Consider the following 20,245-nt stretch of genomic DNA (forward strand, 5'->3'; position numbering starts at 1 on the left):
AACTTCTGATACAACCGTCACACTAATATTGAGTTCTGATCTTGTGCCTTTCTTAAAACCATCTCTCTGTTCATTCCTTGCTTTTTTCATCCTGTACAGGTACTTTCCCAGTGGTGAAGCAGGAACAGTTGTCCCCTCACAGCTCGTCCTCCCAACCTGATAACCTGTCAATCCAGGGGGCGCCTCATGATAGTGCTGCTGGACGTGGTGGGTGCCCCATCTTTTCCCCTCTTTGTTTGATTTCAATATACCTTAATATGGTATTGGAGCTTTGTATTTTCCCTTCTCCTGTATAGGGGGGTAAAGAATCATATCAATGATATTGATAAAAAAAAAAAATTACTTATTTTTTCCAATTGTTATTCCCATCACATATCTCCTTTAAAACGATGATTTTTTTTGTGTGTGTGTGTGTGTGTGTGTGTGTGTGTGTGTGATCCGTCAAGATGCCATACACCCCACAATAACAAAGTCTAGTCATGAGTTTTTCCAGTTTCTATTCAACACTGTTATACCGTAAAGATCCACTTTCTCAACATGACAGCAAGGACCACACTGGAGTGACCTGAAGACAAGTCTTTGAATGTACTTGAGTGACCCAGGCTAGACTTAAATCTCAATTGAAAATCGGCGGGGAGTTGAGTTCTCTGAAGCTCATCTAATCTGACAGAGCTTGAGAGGATGTGAAGAATGGGAGACTCTGCCCGAATCTGTGCGTGTGATGCTGGTAGACACGTACTCAGGGAAATTTAAAGCTGCAATTACAGACCGTGGTGCCTCAACACTGCAGTTTTCCTTTTTAAAATACAAGTGGAAGAGTATCGAGAACCATGTTCTCACTCTTAACATCAGTATGTACAGTGTTCAGACTGAAAATTAGAATTGTAAATGTTTTGCTTTATAACCAACCTTGCAGAACGTTTTGCAAACTTTTATTCCCAATGTTTGTTTACATTGTGTTTTACTCTTTAAACAGTTTCACACATTGAATTATAGTGACGAAAATCGATCTCCTTCTGTCCATACAGCTTCTATTCCAGCCGTTCAGGGGGGTAGTATCACTAAGGGCATCCCAGGGACCAGAATGCATCCAGATTCTTCAATTTCCTACCGAGGGGGCTCCATTACTCAGGTGAGCTCAGACCACTGAAGTAGGTCCTTGGTCCTTTCTTTCAGTTTGCTGTACAGAAGTTAGAAATGTCCTAGTTAAGGTTTTTTTCTGTCTCTTCCTGCTGATTTTCTACACAACTGATGTTTTCTTTCCACACTTGATCTCTATGTTAATTTTGGTACGTTTGAGAGGTGAATAACTTTACATTCAGACAATAGCTTTTGGTGGAGACATCTTTTTCTGGGCCTCCTTAATCATGCCCTTTCTATTTCCTTTTAATAATGGAATTATCTGTAGATTATGTCATTAAGATATGATTTAACAACAGAATTGCAACAGAGTTTTGTATATGTGCTGTTGTGTTGGGTGGGGATATTGTCATGTGTGTTTGCGTTATGAATATTCTGCTGACAGTGTTTAAGTTTGAGTAGTACATTACGACAGACAACCGGCGAACAGTTCTCTTCCCCTTTTATTTAGAGAACTTCTGAACAACCTCTGAAATTCATTGAAATAAGTCACTAAAGTGAGCCTTTGCAAATGATCCATTATGTAGGTTCAGGAGAGACTTGCTACTATATCTAAGATTCAATTTGGCCCATTCTTACTTTACTAAAGCGATGTGCTCTGGTTAATGTGATTTGTCAGTGACTGATTAACTAAATGTAAATTGTGAACTGAATCGAACACCAAACTGTGTTAAGGTTCAAGCTGGTTAACAAACTTTTATGGTACCGACTGACTGAAATGTCATGTTATTCGGTACCACATTTCCATTTAAAACACAAGTTTTGCTATGTTTACGCAGAATTAAATTTCATCAGTGTCAGTGAAACAATTGAGCGTTTCCCATATAAAGGCTGTACCTGCCCAGAATGAGAATATTCACTGAGTCTGAACCTATAGCTAAATCTTAGACTGCCGTATTTCACTCTTTTCAAACTAGTTTTTGGCATCATACCTGTCTTAAGTTTTATGTGCAGCAGTGACTCGAGCTTCTCTGTGTGCCGCCGGTTAGCAACCATCTACCAATAGCATGTGAGGCGTTCAGGGACCGTCAGTAAATTGTTGCGTCCAGCGATGGTTCGCATTTGAGACGCTTGGGTGACATCTGTAAAACCGGATTTTGCTCTCCCCCTCGAAACTCCACGAAAACGAAAGATTTCTACCATAACGTGTAATGTAATTTTCTTTTTGTTAAAATGGATTTGATAAAATCAGTATCAAAAAAGTATCATTCAGGAAGCTGTATCGAAGTCAGGTATAACTACTAGCATCAAACATTATTTAAATACAGTATATCCAGCCTTAGTTAAGGGTCATGATATACGTGGCTTGTATGGCTGTACACAGACAAGCCACGCTAATTATTTTTAATTACTCCCAACCTCTCCTGATGGTTATCACCAGTGTTGTTCATATTGATGCAGTCATTGGCCCCTGATCACACAGTTCAAAGCACTACAGTCAAATTTAGCAGCATTTGAGCTGTGTACTTATGAAAGAGAGCGCAGCAGCACTGGTATAAGAGATCATGCGGCAGACCAAGTGCTGTGGCTGCTGGATTTCCCTGGTGCTGTGACATAACCACAGCTCTGAGTGCCCCTGTCACCCTAGCAACAGGTACACACTGTACCCTCTGTTCCCTCTTTTATTTATCTCTTTACTCTAGATGCTGGCTAAACCCAGTCATTGATATGCCCACTGTAATATCACATCCAACTGGCACAGCAAGTGAGAACGAGTGTTGAGGGGGCTGGTTAGCACCACGGTAGATTAGTAAAAGGAAAAAGCGAGAACAACAAAGTGTTATCAGTCCCGTTGGACAGCGACTGCTTTATTTGTTTACCTTGCAGCTTGATTGATTAATAGATGTGTGTTTGTAAGCGCTCAGACATAGCAATGATGTATTTTCTTAAGGAGTAGATGAGGACTGCTTCAGTCAGTGCTATCTGATCCTGTAAACAGAACCCCCCCCATTATGCAAACCCTAACAAGTCTGGCCCTCAACCTTTAGCAGCATCTTCCTGGAAAGGCTGCAATCAGCAGACTATAAATGTGGTCTCAGTTACTATTGTGTCTCTGAGTCAACCGTCTACTCCTACTCTCAACCCTTCACCTGGCAGTGTAGAAATATGAATCATACTCTGAGAACAAGTGATGTGACTCAAGTTTTGAAAAAGCTGCCTGTTGTCATCTACTGTTGCCAAGTGGCTGCACCTCCGCTTCTTCTGGGAGTACTACTCTGTATTTCAAAGAAGTGTGTTTGTTTACTTACTTTTTTTGGATCCCTGTTATGTCACCATTGCAAAAAAATATATTTTTTGTGATTAAAAACAATTAAAGAAATGCAGTACACATTCTGCACTTAACAAACTCTACAATATGCATCACAGTTAAACAGCTTACTGTTGCTCCACCCTTAACAATCCTGAGAAGAAAAGCAAAGAGTGCTCCCACACTAACTGTCATTATTGACCTACAGTGTGACTCCTTATTGGCCTTTCTATGTTTTTTAATCTAACAAGATATTGGTTATTTTATTGAATGAGGCCATTGTAACATAACACTCGTGATATAACATTTGTTTTCATTGCACCGGTTGTGCGAATGTTTATTGTTGCCACTGTTGGGTTTTTCATGGTTGTGCAAGTCCTGAATAGGGGCAGTTTAGGATATAAGAAATACATCTTTAGTAGAGGTATGAGTCATATATTAAACAGGAGAAGCCCCAGATTAAACCCAACCTTCATCCAACAGTGTAATTAACTGCTTCTGACATATATATTTCAGCTTTGTTATTGGGAGCTGTGCCGTTAGCTGGAAAGGGGGATCCAAATGCAAAGGCTTCCTGTAAAGACAAATTCCACATAGTTTTACCTGTATCAGGCTTGATGTTTTTCATTTTTGACATTCAAATTTGGTTCTGAAAATTGTCCAATTTGACAGAGGTGAGGCTTGTTAATGGAGTCTGCTGATAGTCAAGGCATTCCCTTATAAATCTTTGCATTAATTTGTCATATCAAAATAATGATGAGACTGTTTTTTAAGGGCTGTTGCACACTGAGATGACAAAGTGTCTCATTTCTTCTCCCGTCACCACAGGGGACGCCGGCTGATGTGCTATATAAGGGAACCATAACACGTCTAATCACAGAGGACAGTGCCAGCCGAGCTGAGAGGGAGCGGGATGAGGCGCTGTCGAAAGGACACGTGGTCTATGAGGGCATCAGTGCGCACATTCTCACATATGACCGTGAGTACATCAGCGAGGCACACTGTGTCAGGGTCACCATGGCATAACAAAGGCTTTCCAGTTGCAAGCGAGATACGGCGCCTGGAGTTATTCATGCAAATTATTACATCTCAATTTGTAGGTCCACCATCTCAGACCCCCAAAGATGAGTGCAGAGGCCCGGGGCAGTCTGGGGAGCTTCTAGGCCTGAAGCGGCCTTACGATGTTATGGAGGGAGGCATCTCTAGAGGACTGCCTATGAGGGACTCGCTGTCTGCTGCCAACTGTGAGGGTAAGACATGACCCCTCTTAACCACATTCATTTAACGATAATCGACTCTCATTACTGAAATTATTTACTGGAGTCCTCCATCTCTCTACTCCCGTTCTTCCTCCACCTCAGGTCTGATTGGTCGAGCCATGCCTCATGATAGAGACAGTCCGCACCACACATCTTACAAGGACGCTCATCACATCCGTGGTTCCATCTCGCAAGGTAGGATAATGCTTCAATATAAAACACGAAAATGTGATTTTATTCTCTTTTTCAATATGTATTCATTTTGAATCAAACTCTCAAACCCTCCTGGTGGGAGATTTGTTTCCTAATCTCTGCTCAGCACACATTAAAGAAGCATTTAAATGCACTGTGTGTTTATTGATGATTTCAGAAGAGAAGCAGACTGGCATTGTTTTACCAGTCGCAGTGGATTGAGGGAAGCATGCATGATTATATGTATTATAAGCATGGCGGATCAAAGTGACCCAGTTGTTACTGAGAAAAGTGTTTAAGATGTTGCAGCACATTGAATCTTTAAACTGAACGTGAAAGTATCTGTTTGCAACATAATGCTGTTTAATGTCTTCTGTCATCTCCGTATACATCGTCCGTGTTTGTGGGAGTCACTCGTTGCGCTCTCAAAACTCACTTGGCAAAGCTGCAGAGAAAGACAGATTTTTCTTTTACTTTTTCCCTTACAAGAACCAGATTGTGCTAGTTTACCAGAAATCTCCCGCTGGCAGACGTATTTTCATGTTGATATTCATATTTATCTGTCCTTTAGCAGTCAAGTCAGATAACCATCTTGTATCATCTGTCAGAGATAGTAGCAGATGAAGCAGCTCTCAAAACTCTGCTGGTTGGGCTGGGCTGATAAATCAGAATCTTTCTTTATATCTGCTGTGTCTGTTCTCCATCTCTCTGCTCCCTTCTGGCTATATTATGAAAAGACATTTGAAATGTGGTGCCCAATGTTGTTTGACGAGAAAGAGAGTTGACGTATTCTTAAAATTTCAGGTATACCTCGTCATCTGGACCCTCAGGACGGCTACCTGAGGAGGGAGGCTAAGCAGATGAAAAGAGAGAGCTCCCCACCCCGAGGACCTGGCTCACATTCTGACCCCATGAAGGGCAGAGAGGCCATCGTGCCCACGGTGAAGGAGGCTGGCCGTTCAATCCACCTCATTCCCAGGGAGGAGCTCAGACAGCCTGCCAAGGAGGGCATCATAGCACAGGTACACACTCGCTAGTAACACATGTCCAGGCTATTCAACCCTTAATGTTTCTTAGCTCATAATTTCCCGTTGTGCATCTCTTCAGGGAACATCCATGAAGCAGGAAGCAACTGGTTCAGGGAAACGTCACGATGTCCGCTCCATCATAGCCAGTTCACCACGTTCCTACCACAACACACCCTCCCACCTGGAGATGCGGGCTGAGAGGGGTCGATATGAAGAGGCACCTAAAGGGCGGCCCAGTGCCGTGGTCAGTACGGCGAGCCCCATAGCCCGCTCTTCTCCCCTTACACTGGGGTCAGAGCCAGGAGGCAAGGCCCATCATAGCCCAGTGGGCTACGAGGAAAAAGGCGCCTTAAGGTCTCCTTATCCTGGACCTTCACATCGTGGCTCCCCGCTGTCCAGGGAGGCAAGCCAAAGGCAGCATGAGGGTGGGTATATTTCAGGTAGAAAATTGATATAAGATTGATTCATAGCAGGCATAGAAAATAGATCTGGTATGTAACATGTGGAATTGTGTTAAAATACTTTAGATCAAGATAATTTACCCTTCATTCCACAAAAATCGTACATCAATCTCTTCTGTTTTTACTTCAGGTTCCAGTAAGAACCCGCCACAGGAACGTAAAGCCACACCGACCCCCAGAGAGATGAGTGCCACCAAGTCACCGCTCTCTGGTGTGGCGGACCCACAGAGCTATGAGCGTCTGCTGCAGGGTCTCGGAGCTACAGACGTTTACCGTCAGATCCCCTTAGCATTTGATCCTGCATCGCTGCCCCGTGGCATCCCTATTGACCCAGGTACAGACACAGTCCAAAGTCAATTAACAAAAGGTCATAACATGTAATTCTTTATTTTGGTTGATTTTCCATGAAGGCTCTGTACACTCTCTCAGCTGTTTTCAACTTATCTGATCTAAATAGACCTCTATTTATTTGAGGCTGGGCGACGCAATAATCATAAAGACTTCCTGTGTGTTGGTGCATCAAAAATGCAGCATTGAGAGCCTTGTGTTGTTGCAGGAAGAGGGCTATAGTCTGGCAGATTTTGGCTCAGCGGTGCTTTGTCACCCGAGAACATCAATTGCGTACCAGTGTCTCTTTATAATCCTTCCTTGTATTTCATCTTCAGTACAGTCATACCAACGTAGCCCCTTGCTGTGTTTTTTCTGGAAGGCCTGTCGGTCTGAACACAGCCTAACAAGGGAGACAAAAGAGTTTAGTAGGAGGAGGATGTCAATCCGCCACAATGTGTACATGCCCACCCAGTCCTGAGAATAGTTTAAACAAGACAAATAAACGCAAACATCTGTGTGGGCTGTAAAAACTTTGATTTGTTATGTAGTCCAAGATGAATGATTTCCTGACAGACGTTTCCCTCTCTTCATACACAACAGCCTACTACTTGCCTCGCCACCTAGCTCCCAACCCGGCGTACCCTCATCCCTACCCCTACCTCATCCGTGGCTTTCCCGACACCGCCGCCCTGGAGAACCGCCAGACGCTGCTCAACGACTACATCACCTCTCAGCAGATGCACCAGTGGCCCGCAGCTGCTGCCATGGCCGCGCAGCGCTCAGACCTGCTGAGGGGCCTCACTCCACGAGACCAGCCCCTTTCTCTGCCCTACTCTGCAGCCCCACGTGGTAATAAGACTAATGGAGTCCCCCCAGCTCTCTCATTTGTGTTACTTTGTCTTCACACTGGCTTTTTTAAGATGTCTGGCAAGTTGTTGGCGCTTTTTGACAGCCCTTCCCATCCCGAAACAACAGCAGGGTTCATGTTGCCTGGATTTTATTCTATAATAGAACCACGTGTAAAGTGAAATATGATGTGCAGTTCTGTTCATGGCCTACTTAACTGTGTACCTAACTCGGGTAGATAATACATTAATAGTGCAATGTCTATATTAAAGTCAGCTGGTGTTCAGTATCAATCAGCAGTTAGAGTAAAAGTAATCAGTCACTTCTGGAGAGGAGGAATAATCTGACGGTTGGTTGTCGAAATTCATTGGCATATTTGTAATTGGCATTTATGTTGCCAAAGTTAATTAGCTGCAGCACTTATTTTTTTTCATAAATAAATTGACAATACAAAAAAGTTACATTTAATTTGCTGAAAAGTTGTCATGAAGGGAGCACTGAGTCAGTTTGGTTTCCAATAAAATGCAATAGAGGATTAAATCCAACAAACCAGAAGTCAAAGTGTTAACAGGAGCAGGTGTTGCATCATTCCTCAGTGACTTTGCTTTGAAAGACTCACTAAAGCAGAATCTAATCAGGTAATCTCTCATTTATTACCTCATAAGCATTGTTGCCTGTGTTGATAGTCTAATATTTTCTGCAAGATGTAGTTGTTAGTGATCATTAATTAATTAATCATTTCATGTTGACAGGCTGCATTACTCTTGGCAAAAAGTTAGTTTACTGTTGGAGCTGCATATCATCTTGTGATGTGGGTGGATATGAAAAGTAGTGTTAAGCTTTGTTTACCTGTTCTCCACACCAACACATCTGGACCAGCTGTTTGGTAGTTTGTGACCCTTCTCTTCTCTCTGCTCCCTAGGGATCATCGATCTTTCTCAGGTGCCACACTTACCTGTCCTGGTCCCTCCCTCTGCAGGGACAGCCGGCTCGCCAATGGATCGCATCACTTACATCCCCGGGACAAGCACCACCTTCCCCGGCAGGCCTTACACCACCTCTCCCATCTCACCTGGTACAATGCAGTTCATACAAGCAAACTCACCTACAGCTTAAATATGTTGCACTAGTATTATTTTTATAATGCTTTCTTTTTCCCTTTTTTTTTTTTTCTGTACAGTTGGCTCCTCACACATGAACAAAATGCAAGGCTCATCTTCAGAGCGTGAAAGAGACCGTGAACGTGACAGGGAGCGGGAGAGGGACAGAGAGCGGGAGAGGGAGAGGGAGAGGGAGCGCGAACGGGACCGGGAGAGAGATCGGGAAAGAGAACGAGAGAGAGACCGAGAGAGGGAAAGGGACCGGGACCGAGAGAGAGACAGAGACCGAGAGCGTGACAGGGAGAAGGGCGGCTCTCTTGGGAATGTGGAGCACGCTCCTATCTGGCGACCAGGTGTGTGGAGGAGATACTGCTTTTCATTTTCCTTGAAGTCACATCTCAGCAGCACCGTTTGAGAACACGGTCACGTGCTCGGAAAGGTAAATGAGTCTGTTTGTGCTCGTCAGGTACGGAGCACAGCTTGGCAAGCAGCAGCAGCAGCATGAGACCTTCCTCCCAACCATACAGCCACCAGCACTCGCCAGTATCACCTCGCACCCAGGAGAACGTGCAGCAGAGGCCGAGTGTCCTGCACAACACTGGGGGCAAAAGTCTTTCTGTCAACGAGCACTCCAGCTCATCTGTGTTACGGTAAACTGCATTCTAGTTGTGTTTTTATAAAAAACTTTACTTGGGACAGTTTTCAAAGTTAAAATCTTATAACAAGAACATTTTGATTGCCATGTTTTTTTTAAGTGTGTTTTTTTTTTTGGCCTGCTAGGTCCATGTCCTCAGGGTCATCCCGCTACCAAGGTTACCCGGGCCACCTCCAAAGGACAGGTTTGCCCCCCGAGGCCTACCCACCTGCTATGGACTCAAGTGTAGCCAAAGAGCAGAGTCGCGATGGAGGCAAAAACAGGGGAGGCCTACCCAAGCATGTGCAGGACCAGCACGGGCCCTCCAGTAAATCGGACCCCAAGCTGTCTATCCCCAGCCCAGGAGGAATATACCCAGGTTCTTATTCCTCGGCTTCAGGCCGTACCCAGCACCTGCTGCCTCTCCAGTCGGATAACCCTCCTGGCCGTGGAGAAAGCGGTACACCTTGTAGGGAAAAGACTCAAAACAAACAGATGTCCATTCAGGAACAAGAGCTTCGAGCACTCGGTAAGACCACCATGACTGCGGCCAACTTCATAAACGCGATTATTATGCGTCAAATTTCTTGTGAAACGGGGATGCCAGAGACGGGCTCGCTTGTTGCCAGCAGCGCCACTGATGGTAAGACGCTCTGGATCCCAGGGTCCCCCTCATCACCCAGACCCTCCCCCGTCAGTCTGTGGCCTATTGCACGCTGTGGTGATTGGCATTATCAAATCAGCCCAATTCATTTACATTTTTTTAATTTTTACGCTATAATTTTTTGGCTTTTTTTCCCCAGTTTTATTGTTAGTTTTTCTTTACAGACTTAAAGACCACCAAGGGAGCCCACTGAAAAACAAAACTTTAGCCCATCCAAATTGGACATAACTGGCTTAAATTAGAAAAGGCAGTTTACAAGTTTAAATTATGATGGCTAATGATTAAATTTTCCATTTATATATTAAAAAAAAAAAAAAAAAAATCCTGGGTGTCCTTTAAGGAAGCTAAAGCTGGTGGGCCATTAAGGCGGAACATCCTTTGCTGCTTATCTTCATTTTCTTTTCGTAGAGGATGTGACTTGACTTTCACATGTGGCACCCCTCCTCCCTCCCATTCGGCCGCTCACTTTAAACAGAATATTTCACCGCATGCAAGTGGGCATGACCAGAATGTTTTCGACGCTTGAAAAGGTAATTCACCACAGGAGGCTTTTATATCCCATGTTCAATAAGACTACAATAATTCTCTTTACCAATGCAGTGACTCTACTTCCCTACTGCATGTCTTATGAGGCACTAATTCCAGCAGATACTCAAAATCTATTTGAAACATATTGTGCTACGTTGGATGAAGACCACATGCAACCCAGAAGATTAAATGTGAACAGAAAATTGGTATGATTGTAGTTTCATTAAACATGGAAAGCCTTACCAACCATCAAACTCACTCCCTGGGGTCCCAGAGTGCACCGGTGTTGCACAGGAGGACATGGGGAGACTCTCAGCCATCCAAGGGGAGGGGGGTACTACAGCCTCTGGCCCTCCAAATCGCTGCATGTTCCTCTTTATGGCTTACTGTAATTATGCTGATTTTTACTTTTTTTTTTCCTTCTTTGTTTTTTTTCCGCACACACCAAACGCTCAACACATCTCTCTCAATCAAGCCTCTGGGAGTTTGTCTGTCATTTGGAATGTGATTTTTGTTTTGTCGTTTTCTGCTTGTAGAGCAGTGTATCACATCTGTATTTACACAAGGCTTTAGGACAAGGAACGATGGCATGCCGAGTTCAAATGAGTGTTGTAGGCTAATATACTCATTCATATACAGTAGTCAACAGGAAGCATGCTTTTAAAAACAAATGGGACGGTTAGACAGACATCATCACCTCGTTGTTGGCATGCGTTCACAAACTAAAAGACAGAATCCACAGAGAAATCCAGGCTATTGTAGGCTGCTGTTGAAATGAACCCGAGTCTCTTATGTCATTGCTAGCTAACAACAAAAGGCGCAGCATCTCGTCCCCTGTGGGGGACCTGTCCTCTCTGGGGAGTCCATACAAGCAATCCTGCCCCCCACACTCAACTTACATCATCCTCTTCAGAGATGAATACACAAGAGTTGTGTAAGAACACGCATAATGAGATGTGACGCTCAAAGGAAACAAGTCTTAAAATGGACTCCGATTCTCCAGAGCATTCAGACAGAACATTTTAGTCCCACAATGGTTCAATAATCATTTATGGCCAAATATGAACGGGACTAATTTGAGTGCATTCTTTGGATTAATAGATGACTTATTAATAGCATGAAGTAAACACTTTTGTATTTTCCCTGGGATTTTTTTAAACTCTGTCCACGGTCTCTAATATATGAGACATAAAGGGACTTATTTGACTTCTTCATTTATGAGTCACGGATGGATGGTTTTAGCATTATTTCTGTTCAAAGTTCATCTTGCCAGGTCGATATGCAAACTACACTAAAAAACTAAAAATAATTTAGACATCTGCAGTAGTTCGTCACACACGCACACTCATTCATACTGTAGTGTTTTTGCCCTTTCAGCTCTCGTGCAGATGCATCATGAAATGTGTTAATTGAACATCCACCATAAATCTTCATGGGTGAACAGACATTTCTGAGAAATGCATGTTTTCATTAGGATGTTAATTTGTGTCACTTGAGACTGAAAAGGGAAACTGATTACACGTGTGTGTGTGTGTGTGTGTGTGTGTGTGTGTGTGTGTGTGTGTGTGTGTGTGTGTGTGTGTGTGTGTGTCCGTGTGTGTGTGTCCGTGTGTCCGTGTCCTTCCTTCCTTCCTTCCTTTTGTGTTTGACTCTCAGCTCAGCCACACGGCCTGTACCGTCCTCCGTCTGAGGAGCGACTGTCTCCAGGTCAACAGCCCCCGTCTCCCTGTGTTAAAGGCAGCCAGAGGGTGGTCACCCTGGCACAGCACATCAGCGTAAGTCTGCTCAACGACGACATTACAACTAGCACAAATAACATTGCATCAAATAATAATCATTTAAGTGTTTTCAAAGTGCTTAAAAAAAACAAAACGTAACATGGTGAACAGACTAGATGAAAGATGATAAAGTTTGTGTTGTGTTGATCTTATCAATCTAGAATCAAATTCTCAAGTACCGTCAAGGGATTTGTATGCGGAACAGTGTTGTACAATGTCTCTCACGGACACGCGTCCTTGTGCAAACAGGAGGTGATAACTAAAGACTACACCAGGCAGAGTCAGCAGCAGCAGCAGCAGCAACAGCAAAGCTATCATGGCTCTCCTGTCCTGGACTTGACCCGTCCACCCAGTGCCTCCCAGCCCCCGCCCACTTCACAGGAGTCTGCCCAGGGATCCCGCTACCTGGAGGGCCTCTGCGGAGAACGCAACAGAGATCGGTAGGAGTCACTGTCAGATGTGATCACAGCCTTTCACCCTTTGCTAATCTTTTCAGTAAATGAACTGCAAGTTAAGTATGTGTTTCAGTGCAGATTTATTTAGTTTTTTTTTAATCATGTATACTGTACATCTAGGTAGACTCATTATATACTTACTGTAAATCCATCTGTTTGAATTCTCTTCAGGTCTCCTCCTCAGCCCAAGACGTCACCTGTCAGTGTTTCCAATGACGGTATTGAACCAGTGTCTCCTGCTGGAGCCAATTCTGAACCTGAAGTCCAGGGAGGGTGCTCCTACCCCAGCGACCAGGGAGAGCAAGGGTACGTCCTCACATGTATTGTTCGCATCGACTCTAGTGGGCTGAAATCACGTGAAAGTGGAGTTGAGGATTCCAGTATTTTAACAAACTAAACAAAGTTTGGTCTTTTAGTTGTCGTACAGCGTGCAGTGTGTTTGTGTGAATACCATCGTATCAGGAGTAGCAGCTCGGAGAGCTCCTGTGTCTCTCTCTGGATGTTGCTATGGTAGCTACAAAGGTCAGGAATCCTGGGATTGGCATCAGTGCACTGGGGCTGTCGGGGGGGGGCTTGTGGCCACATTGAGAGTGTGGGCTCCGGTTGTCAGCGTCACACTGCCAGCCATTTCCCTGGGAAAGCTTGTGCTGAAAAGGAGATTCCAGCATGTTGTCAAGCTTCATATTCAAGCACACCACCTCCTGTAAATCGTCCCATTGGTTTGTGGTTGGAATATAAATGCCTCGGTTTCTGCTCTAACCTACCCAATCGATGCTGCCTGTCATATGCCTATATACTCCGAGATTTTTGTCCCTGAGGAGCACAGCAGTGAGGTGTCCACATGATCCCTTTGTGTCATTGTTGTTGCTCTCTGAGAGGTTTGCAGCTGAAGTGGTTGGTATGGTTTTTTTTTTAGCCATTAAGTGATGTATTACCTGGGTGGGCGTCACGGAGGCTGTCCTAATTTCAGGATTTGTTTATGACCGAGAGGTCTCAGTTTACAAGGCAGCTGTTGCTCTGTTGTGGTCCCAAGTCTTGGGATGGGCACTGAAAGAATTACATTTGAAATATATGTGCTTGCATTAAAGCTGGATGGATGATTTACAATTACAGCGTCAGAATGGATTTACCTGTAAATGCTGTTCGGACATGTCAGTTGTTGAATTTAAAACCTGCTTGTAAATATTTACGTCAACATTTTGCATTGCAACATTAAGTAAATGATGGGAATATGTCAGAGGTCAGATTAGCATGTTTGTGTTAACCATGCACTATCTATACCCCCCCCCCCCCCCACAGGATGGGCTCTCGTTCTCCTCCCAACACCTCCCAGCCTCCTGCTTTCTTCAGCAAACTGACCGAGAGCACCTCCGCCATTGTGAAGTCGAAGAAACAGGAGATGATCAAAAAGATGACTGTGGTGGGAAGCGACAGTGATTTCAGTAAGTCCAAACTTCAGCACCGGCACAAGCAAACAATTTAAAATAGTAAAATATAGCCTCAAGTGTGATTTCATAAAGTAAATGGACCTTTTAAAAAGAAACCCTGTTCACCCTTTCAGATGCTGGTCAGCCAGGAACTGAAATCTTCAACATGCCAGCGTCGACAACTGCAGGTAATCTTTAAATCTCATCATTATTTATAGACATTTAGAAAGAGACTCTCCAGACACCACTTTTATCGACTGGAGGAAATGTTTTAGTAAAACAAGAACAGTGGCTGAATGTTGAGGCCAAGACGTGGGCTTTCTTGGTACTGGAGCCTCCTGGTGATGGTAACGTTACGAAAAGATTGTAGAGTTTGCATAATTCTTTAAATGCAAATTTATTTTACACGTTCGTAAAGTCGGTCAAATAAGTCAAAAGCACGAACTTGATCTTGGTCTGTGTAATAAAAATGCAAAATGTAGGCGCTTTAGTAACATTGTTGATCAACTGCAGGCAGCAGAAAGAGAGGGAGGCAATGAGAAATACATTTTAGCTTAGTTGCTTTATCAAACCCAAAGCCTTTGTACCGAAGTGAACCGGACACATTTGATTTAGGTTCATGTAAAGTGATGTCCATCGTAACAGCAGTGGTTGGCTGCATGTTTTCTGACTGTGGGTAAAGGTACTACAAGTACAGCAGGTCCTGACGTGAGGGGACAGGTGGCGTCTACACAGGAAATCTGACTTCTGTTCCTACATGACACAGACGGGGGGAAATTATGAGAGCGTCAGCAACATAAGATGAATGCAGGACTTGGACGATTTTTTTTTAGTTTATTTTTTTTAAGAGAAATTCAAAACCTTTTCAACTGCATCCTGTGGGCATCCTCTCCACACTGCTAGCCCATATAGTGCCCAAGGATAGACTGAAATACTGATTCAGAGACCACGTCATCATTTCTCAGCTCTCATGTTGTGCTTAGTCATGGTCCCATCACCTCCCTGATAGTTATTATATTCATCTCCATTGGTTGAAACTCTTCTGTTTTTATATCGAGACCCCATTTAAAATATCTCTTCACACTTACTTTCCCTTGGATGCTATTTATTTATTGTTTTTTTTTGTTTATCTGCCTAACTCATTTTACTGTCTTTCTCGCTCCCTGACCGTTTTCCCTCTCATTGTACTGGTTTCTTTACCCACCACCTCGTTCTCCCGCTAACATTTTTAACCCTCGTTCCTTCCACAGGACCTGTGAGTGTCCGCAGCCACCCAGCTCCAGAGACACCCGGTAACTCAATAGGCCTGGAGGCCATCATAAGAAAGGCCTTAATGGGTAAATACGATGATCAGTCAGAGGAACGTTCCCCATCCAACGCTGCTAACCCAACGGGCTCCGGCATGTCAGCGGACGGACGGGCCGAGGACTCTTTCTCACAAGGTGCAGCCTCTTCAAACACTTTAGTTTTGCTCGCTGAGGTGCAATTCAAGGCTGCAATATATTTTCATATAATTTGCATCCTTGTCATCTGATCAGTGGCTCTTAACGTTGTCCTCATGTCACCTGAGTCTGACACTGTGGAACAGTCTTGACTACACAGAGCTGTGTGATAAATAATGTATCCAGTGTACCGACAGAAGAACTGAGATTAGTTTTATTGTGCCTGAAATTAGCTTCATCATCAGCCTGCCTCAAAATAACTTCAAATTTATAAAGTAATGTGACTGCAAATCAGGGATTCTGGTTGCTTATATCTCATCATGTTAATCTTCAGACACATTAAGTGTGTTCATGTCACTCCTCGTCTGACCTCCACACCACCTTTGAATTTGGATACAAAATTCAAAGCACTTTTAGAATTTGCACCAAACTTTGCATCAAACTTTTGATTTTCCTACAACTGACCTCACATCATCAGGCAAACTGAAGTTCATAAATGTTGGGTCGCGGGGAAATTTTGAGCAGGTCGTAGATGTGTACATGGAAAACAAAGCTGTGGGGAACTTTCATACAGCTTTTATTTTGAAGTATGCATCATTTCTGATGCTGTGCTTTTATTTTGAAGGACATGTGTTTCCCAGTGTGCGATTTTCTAATTTGGGCCGAGATGCTTTAAATATGGTGTTAAACGTTACCAGTTAATTATTCTGTTGAGTCTGCAAGGAAACCTTCTATGACGGCACATCAAGCAACATTTTTGAACATAGTTTATGAAAGATACTGAAGGATTGAATTATTTGTTTTGTCTCCTGGTTTTATTAAACGTATCTACATACAGTAAGGGGACACACTGTAAGGGACTTGTACTATATGGGATAAGAGGCAGCTGAGGATCATCAGCTGTAAACTGAAGGGTCACATCTGAGCTCTTCCTCCTCCTCCTCTTCCTCTGCAGGTGGGGCGAAGTCCTCAAAGGGCAGCGGGCGCTCCAATGGGCGTAAGGCCAAGTCCCCAGGACCAGGTCTGTCAGGGGGGGAGAGACCGTCCTCCGTGTCCTCAGTCCACTCAGAGGGAGACTGCAACAGACGAACTCCCCTCACCAACCGTGTGTGGGAGGACCGACCTTCCTCTGCAGGTACAAACTCCCCATTTCACATTTACTTTACTACTAACCGACTGGACACGATTTCCTGGAACACGTCGGAACAATCCTTTCACTGTGCTTTTTGCAGGTTCAACACCGACTCCCTTTCCGTGCAACCCGCTGATCATGCGTTTCCCCAGCGGGACAGTGTCCGCTCATTCCCCCTCCTCCGGCCAGCAGGGGGCCCAGGGCCCCGGGTCGGTACCCGGACAGGGTCGCCCCTGGGAGGAGGAGCCCAAACCTCTGCTCATGTCACAGTACGAGACACTGTCTGACAGCGAGTGACCGGAAATGCCACTGTACTACAGGACCCGCTAACAGTCAACCAACTCTGTGCTGCTGCAGCCACACACACACACACACACACACACGCGCGCACACACACACACACACACACACACACAGACACACACACACACACACACACACACACCTGCTGAGGCATCTGCAGACCTACCCACACCATTCCAACCTGCATTTCCTCCATCAGTCATCAAGCAACAATCGTGTCCTCCTTTTACACACCTGAGACTCCCAGCAGCCATGAAGTGGGACACTGCTGCTCCCCGAGTGTGTGCGTGTGTGTGTGTGTGTGTGTGTGTGTGTGTGTGTGTGTGTGTGTGTGTGTGTGCGTGTGTGTGCGCGCACGTGTGCATGTGCGCGCGCGTGTGTGTGCGTTTGCGCTTACGTGTTATGCATTCACTCCAGGACTACTCTAAAGGACAAATCACTTCTCTGTATTTTTTTTTTTTATTATTTTTTTTTTTTAACTTTACTACTTTTCCTCACTGGCCTTATAAATACAGACACATTGACCTGCACCTTCTGGGTCTGATGTGCTCACAGTTGTGTGGAAGGGACTCTGCGGTCGCGTCAGGAGCCTGACGACGGCTGCTCGAGTGACAGAAGAATCTGACCCGAGCGCCGCGGCCCGCCCAGCGAGGACCCCTCTCGTGTTATTTGACGGTTGAACTCCAGGTGCAGGCGGCCTGTGCACTGCTACCACTACGACAACACGTGCGAGGGGACAGGAGGAGAATCAACATCTTGTTTTTCTTGTTTTGGTTCTTTCTTTTTTTCTCCTTTTTAAATTCTGTCAGTCCAGTCCTGTGTTTGGTGAGCTGAGACCTTTAGTACATTTTGATGGTGAACTTTTGATGGTGTCATTTATTGTCTCTTATCTGCAATGATGTATCTTTTTGGGGGCTCGGGGTTTGGGGTCAGAGATTGTTATGCGGGAGGGTCATATCATTGGTTTACAGGGTAAACATGCTGTTCATTGCTGATGTCATCGTATATTAGCGAGGGCCCTGGAGAAAAGCCCTGCTGACTTCAGGAATCCACGTGGGGAGAGAGGAATTGCCAGATGGATGGCACTGAGACAAGTGACACTTTCTCACTGTTTTTATATTAACCATGTCTGTGTTTGTTGAAACAGTTTTTGGATATTAAGCACTTAGTTGTCAATGTGTTCACAATGGCAATTTTTTTTAAGAATCTGTGTATCCTGGGGCAGGTGAAAAATGGACTCAAGAACAGCATAGAAATATGTGGAGGTAACCTCGAACACCTTTTCTCTTTATTTTGGACTGGCCACCTTCATTCTTCAGCGCTCCCACACTCAAAGCGACAATCACATTTCAGTGAACGATGACGAAGCCGCTTCGAGCCGGTCGCAGACCAACCTTAAAGCTGCTTCAAGGCAAACTCCGCAGCATCACTCGGAGTTTCCTCACGTTAAAAAGGTGACAAAAAAAAAAAAAAAAAGAAGAAAAAAAAAAAAAGCCATCTTTCTACGACCCTAGGTCCGTAAGATTGTCGGCTTCCTCCGGCCTGCTAGAAGCCCATATAAGAGCTGTTGTGACCTCTGACCTTTTACTGCCGAGAGGAGGCGCTGAGACTCAACTCCTCACCAGGCAGATTTTGTACAGTTCTGAGATATTCCTAGTGTTAAGTGCCATTTATTTTACATATACAAAACTGAAGTTACCAAGTGACGCACAAGTTTTTCTTTTCGCCCCCCCATGCCAGGGTTTATATTGTCCACACAGGGAAATCTAAAACAAACAAAAAAAAAGTAAATGAAACGTCCTGTCTTTTTTTTTGTGTGTGCTTTTCTTTTCTTTTTTTTTTCTTCCAAATCCATCACTGCCTTAGCTTTGAACTTTTTCACTCGGTAGATTTACCCTCTGAAGCAAGATAAAACTGCGTCACAGGTCTGCTCAGCCGGACCTGCATCCTTCACCGAGACCTACGACACTACTTCAAGTGTACTTCATTGCACCTCCTGTGTTTGTACGGGTTAGAGGAAGACGAGGGCGAGGCTCAAGAGCATTCTGGTAGTTTTACGTAACGCTAGCTGACATGTTGTCACCTTTTCATGCAGTATTTTTAAAGGTCACCCTCGCTGTAAGTTTGTGTTGGAAGGTTTCCGGTTCGGTGACTTTGAGCAGACGGTTTCGAAAGACCTTTTATCGCTTGTTCATTTTTGTCACAGTGGAGTCTCACAACACAAACATGACTGTTATAGGACTACCTCCTCTTCCTCCTTCATCCTATGTGTCGGCGGTGAAGCATCTCGCATGCCTCACCTGCAGAAAGCTCATCTCATCCATGCTTTTAGGTCCGAATCTTCTTTTTTTTTTTTTGTTCTTTTTTCTATCAGGACAGACGGAGGGTTTGTAATTTTATCAGACGTGGCAGAACATGCAACCGCACTCTGTGCATCGGTCCCTCTGCGTGTGTTATCATTTATCCACTGATGAAATTTAAGAATGTGACGCTAAACAGACTAAGCCATATCCAGCTGTTCCCTAAACTGGTGACTAATATGTTGTTTTTAAAAGTATACTGAAATGAATTTATAACATGCATCCATCTTGTTTATGTCCTTATAGTTTGTTCAGTGCACACCTGTTGTCAATATAAATCAAATTAATCATTCAAAACCTAAAAAGGACACAGTTGATTGCTGATGTGTTTCCCTGGACTGTCCAATGGTGGGTGGGTTGGGGGATTGACAAACAATACATTGTTCAACCATTTTGTGCATAATTCTTTTTTTTTTTTTTTTTTTTTTTTCTTTTTTTTTTTTATTATAACCCACTGTATAATAGCAAGGATTGTATATACAACTGAAGAGATGTAAATATTTATGTGGCTTGCTTCATGGTTGGTATTACAAAAACAAAAAGAAATATTCACATGGTTAAATTCTACATGCCCACCAGCAAGCTTTGTGGATAGCAGTGTAAAAATGAAAAACAAAAAAGACACTGCCTTAATGTTTAAATAAAAAGCTTATTGCCATTCATGGTCTCAGAGTCATATTATTTATTGATATTGCATGTTTACAGTCTAATTCTGTTGTTGTTGTTTTTTTCCCCCTCATTTTGTCCCGCAGGGAAAGTTAACGGGCCCAAAGTAATGAAGGTGGAGTTCCAGCAGGGGGCGTGACGAGCTTGTATTTAAGTTCAGGAGAGAGACGCTTTCATTACAATGTGCCTTAATTGAAGGAAGTAAGTAGAACTAATGCTGCAGAGCTGATTAGTGGTTGATAATTCCTCCGC

At 44.0% G+C, this 20,245-nt stretch overlaps 1 protein-coding gene across 11 annotated transcripts in view; it reads left to right on the forward strand.

Annotated features, from left to right (window-relative positions):
• The window catches only part of ncor2 (nuclear receptor corepressor 2), an 85,467-nt gene extending 65,480 nt beyond the window's left edge, over positions 1-19,987 (forward strand). For 6 of the 11 annotated variants that reach the window (XM_069138523.1, XM_069138525.1, XM_069138524.1 and 3 more), the window contains 21 exons: positions 100-207; positions 1,029-1,132; positions 4,217-4,367; positions 4,489-4,638; positions 4,750-4,842; positions 5,644-5,861; positions 5,947-6,292; positions 6,459-6,662; positions 7,259-7,507; positions 8,427-8,579; positions 8,685-8,957; positions 9,071-9,254; positions 9,385-9,881; positions 12,087-12,205; positions 12,458-12,648; positions 12,835-12,969; positions 13,963-14,105; positions 14,225-14,278; positions 15,341-15,532; positions 16,488-16,667; positions 16,765-19,987. In XM_069138523.1, coding sequence (XP_068994624.1) covers positions 100-207; positions 1,029-1,132; positions 4,217-4,367; positions 4,489-4,638; positions 4,750-4,842; positions 5,644-5,861; positions 5,947-6,292; positions 6,459-6,662; positions 7,259-7,507; positions 8,427-8,579; positions 8,685-8,957; positions 9,071-9,254; positions 9,385-9,881; positions 12,087-12,205; positions 12,458-12,648; positions 12,835-12,969; positions 13,963-14,105; positions 14,225-14,278; positions 15,341-15,532; positions 16,488-16,667; positions 16,765-16,961 — 3,941 coding nt within the window. In that variant the 3' untranslated portion in view covers positions 16,962-19,987. The remainder of the gene's footprint in view (positions 1-99; positions 208-1,028; positions 1,133-4,216; positions 4,368-4,488; positions 4,639-4,749; positions 4,843-5,643; positions 5,862-5,946; positions 6,293-6,458; positions 6,663-7,258; positions 7,508-8,426; positions 8,580-8,684; positions 8,958-9,070; positions 9,255-9,384; positions 9,882-12,086; positions 12,206-12,457; positions 12,649-12,834; positions 12,970-13,962; positions 14,106-14,224; positions 14,279-15,340; positions 15,533-16,487; positions 16,668-16,764) is intronic. The other 5 variants (XM_069138529.1, XM_069138532.1, XM_069138533.1 and 2 more) reach the window with 2 other exon arrangements.
• Positions 19,988-20,245: the final 258 nt, after the last annotated feature.

Source organism: Embiotoca jacksoni, unplaced genomic scaffold (assembly GCF_022577435.1).
Source record: "Embiotoca jacksoni isolate LCO1_2020_lvr unplaced genomic scaffold, fEmbJac1.0.p SCAF_8, whole genome shotgun sequence".
Classification (NCBI taxonomy): domain Eukaryota; kingdom Metazoa; phylum Chordata; class Actinopteri; family Embiotocidae; genus Embiotoca; species Embiotoca jacksoni.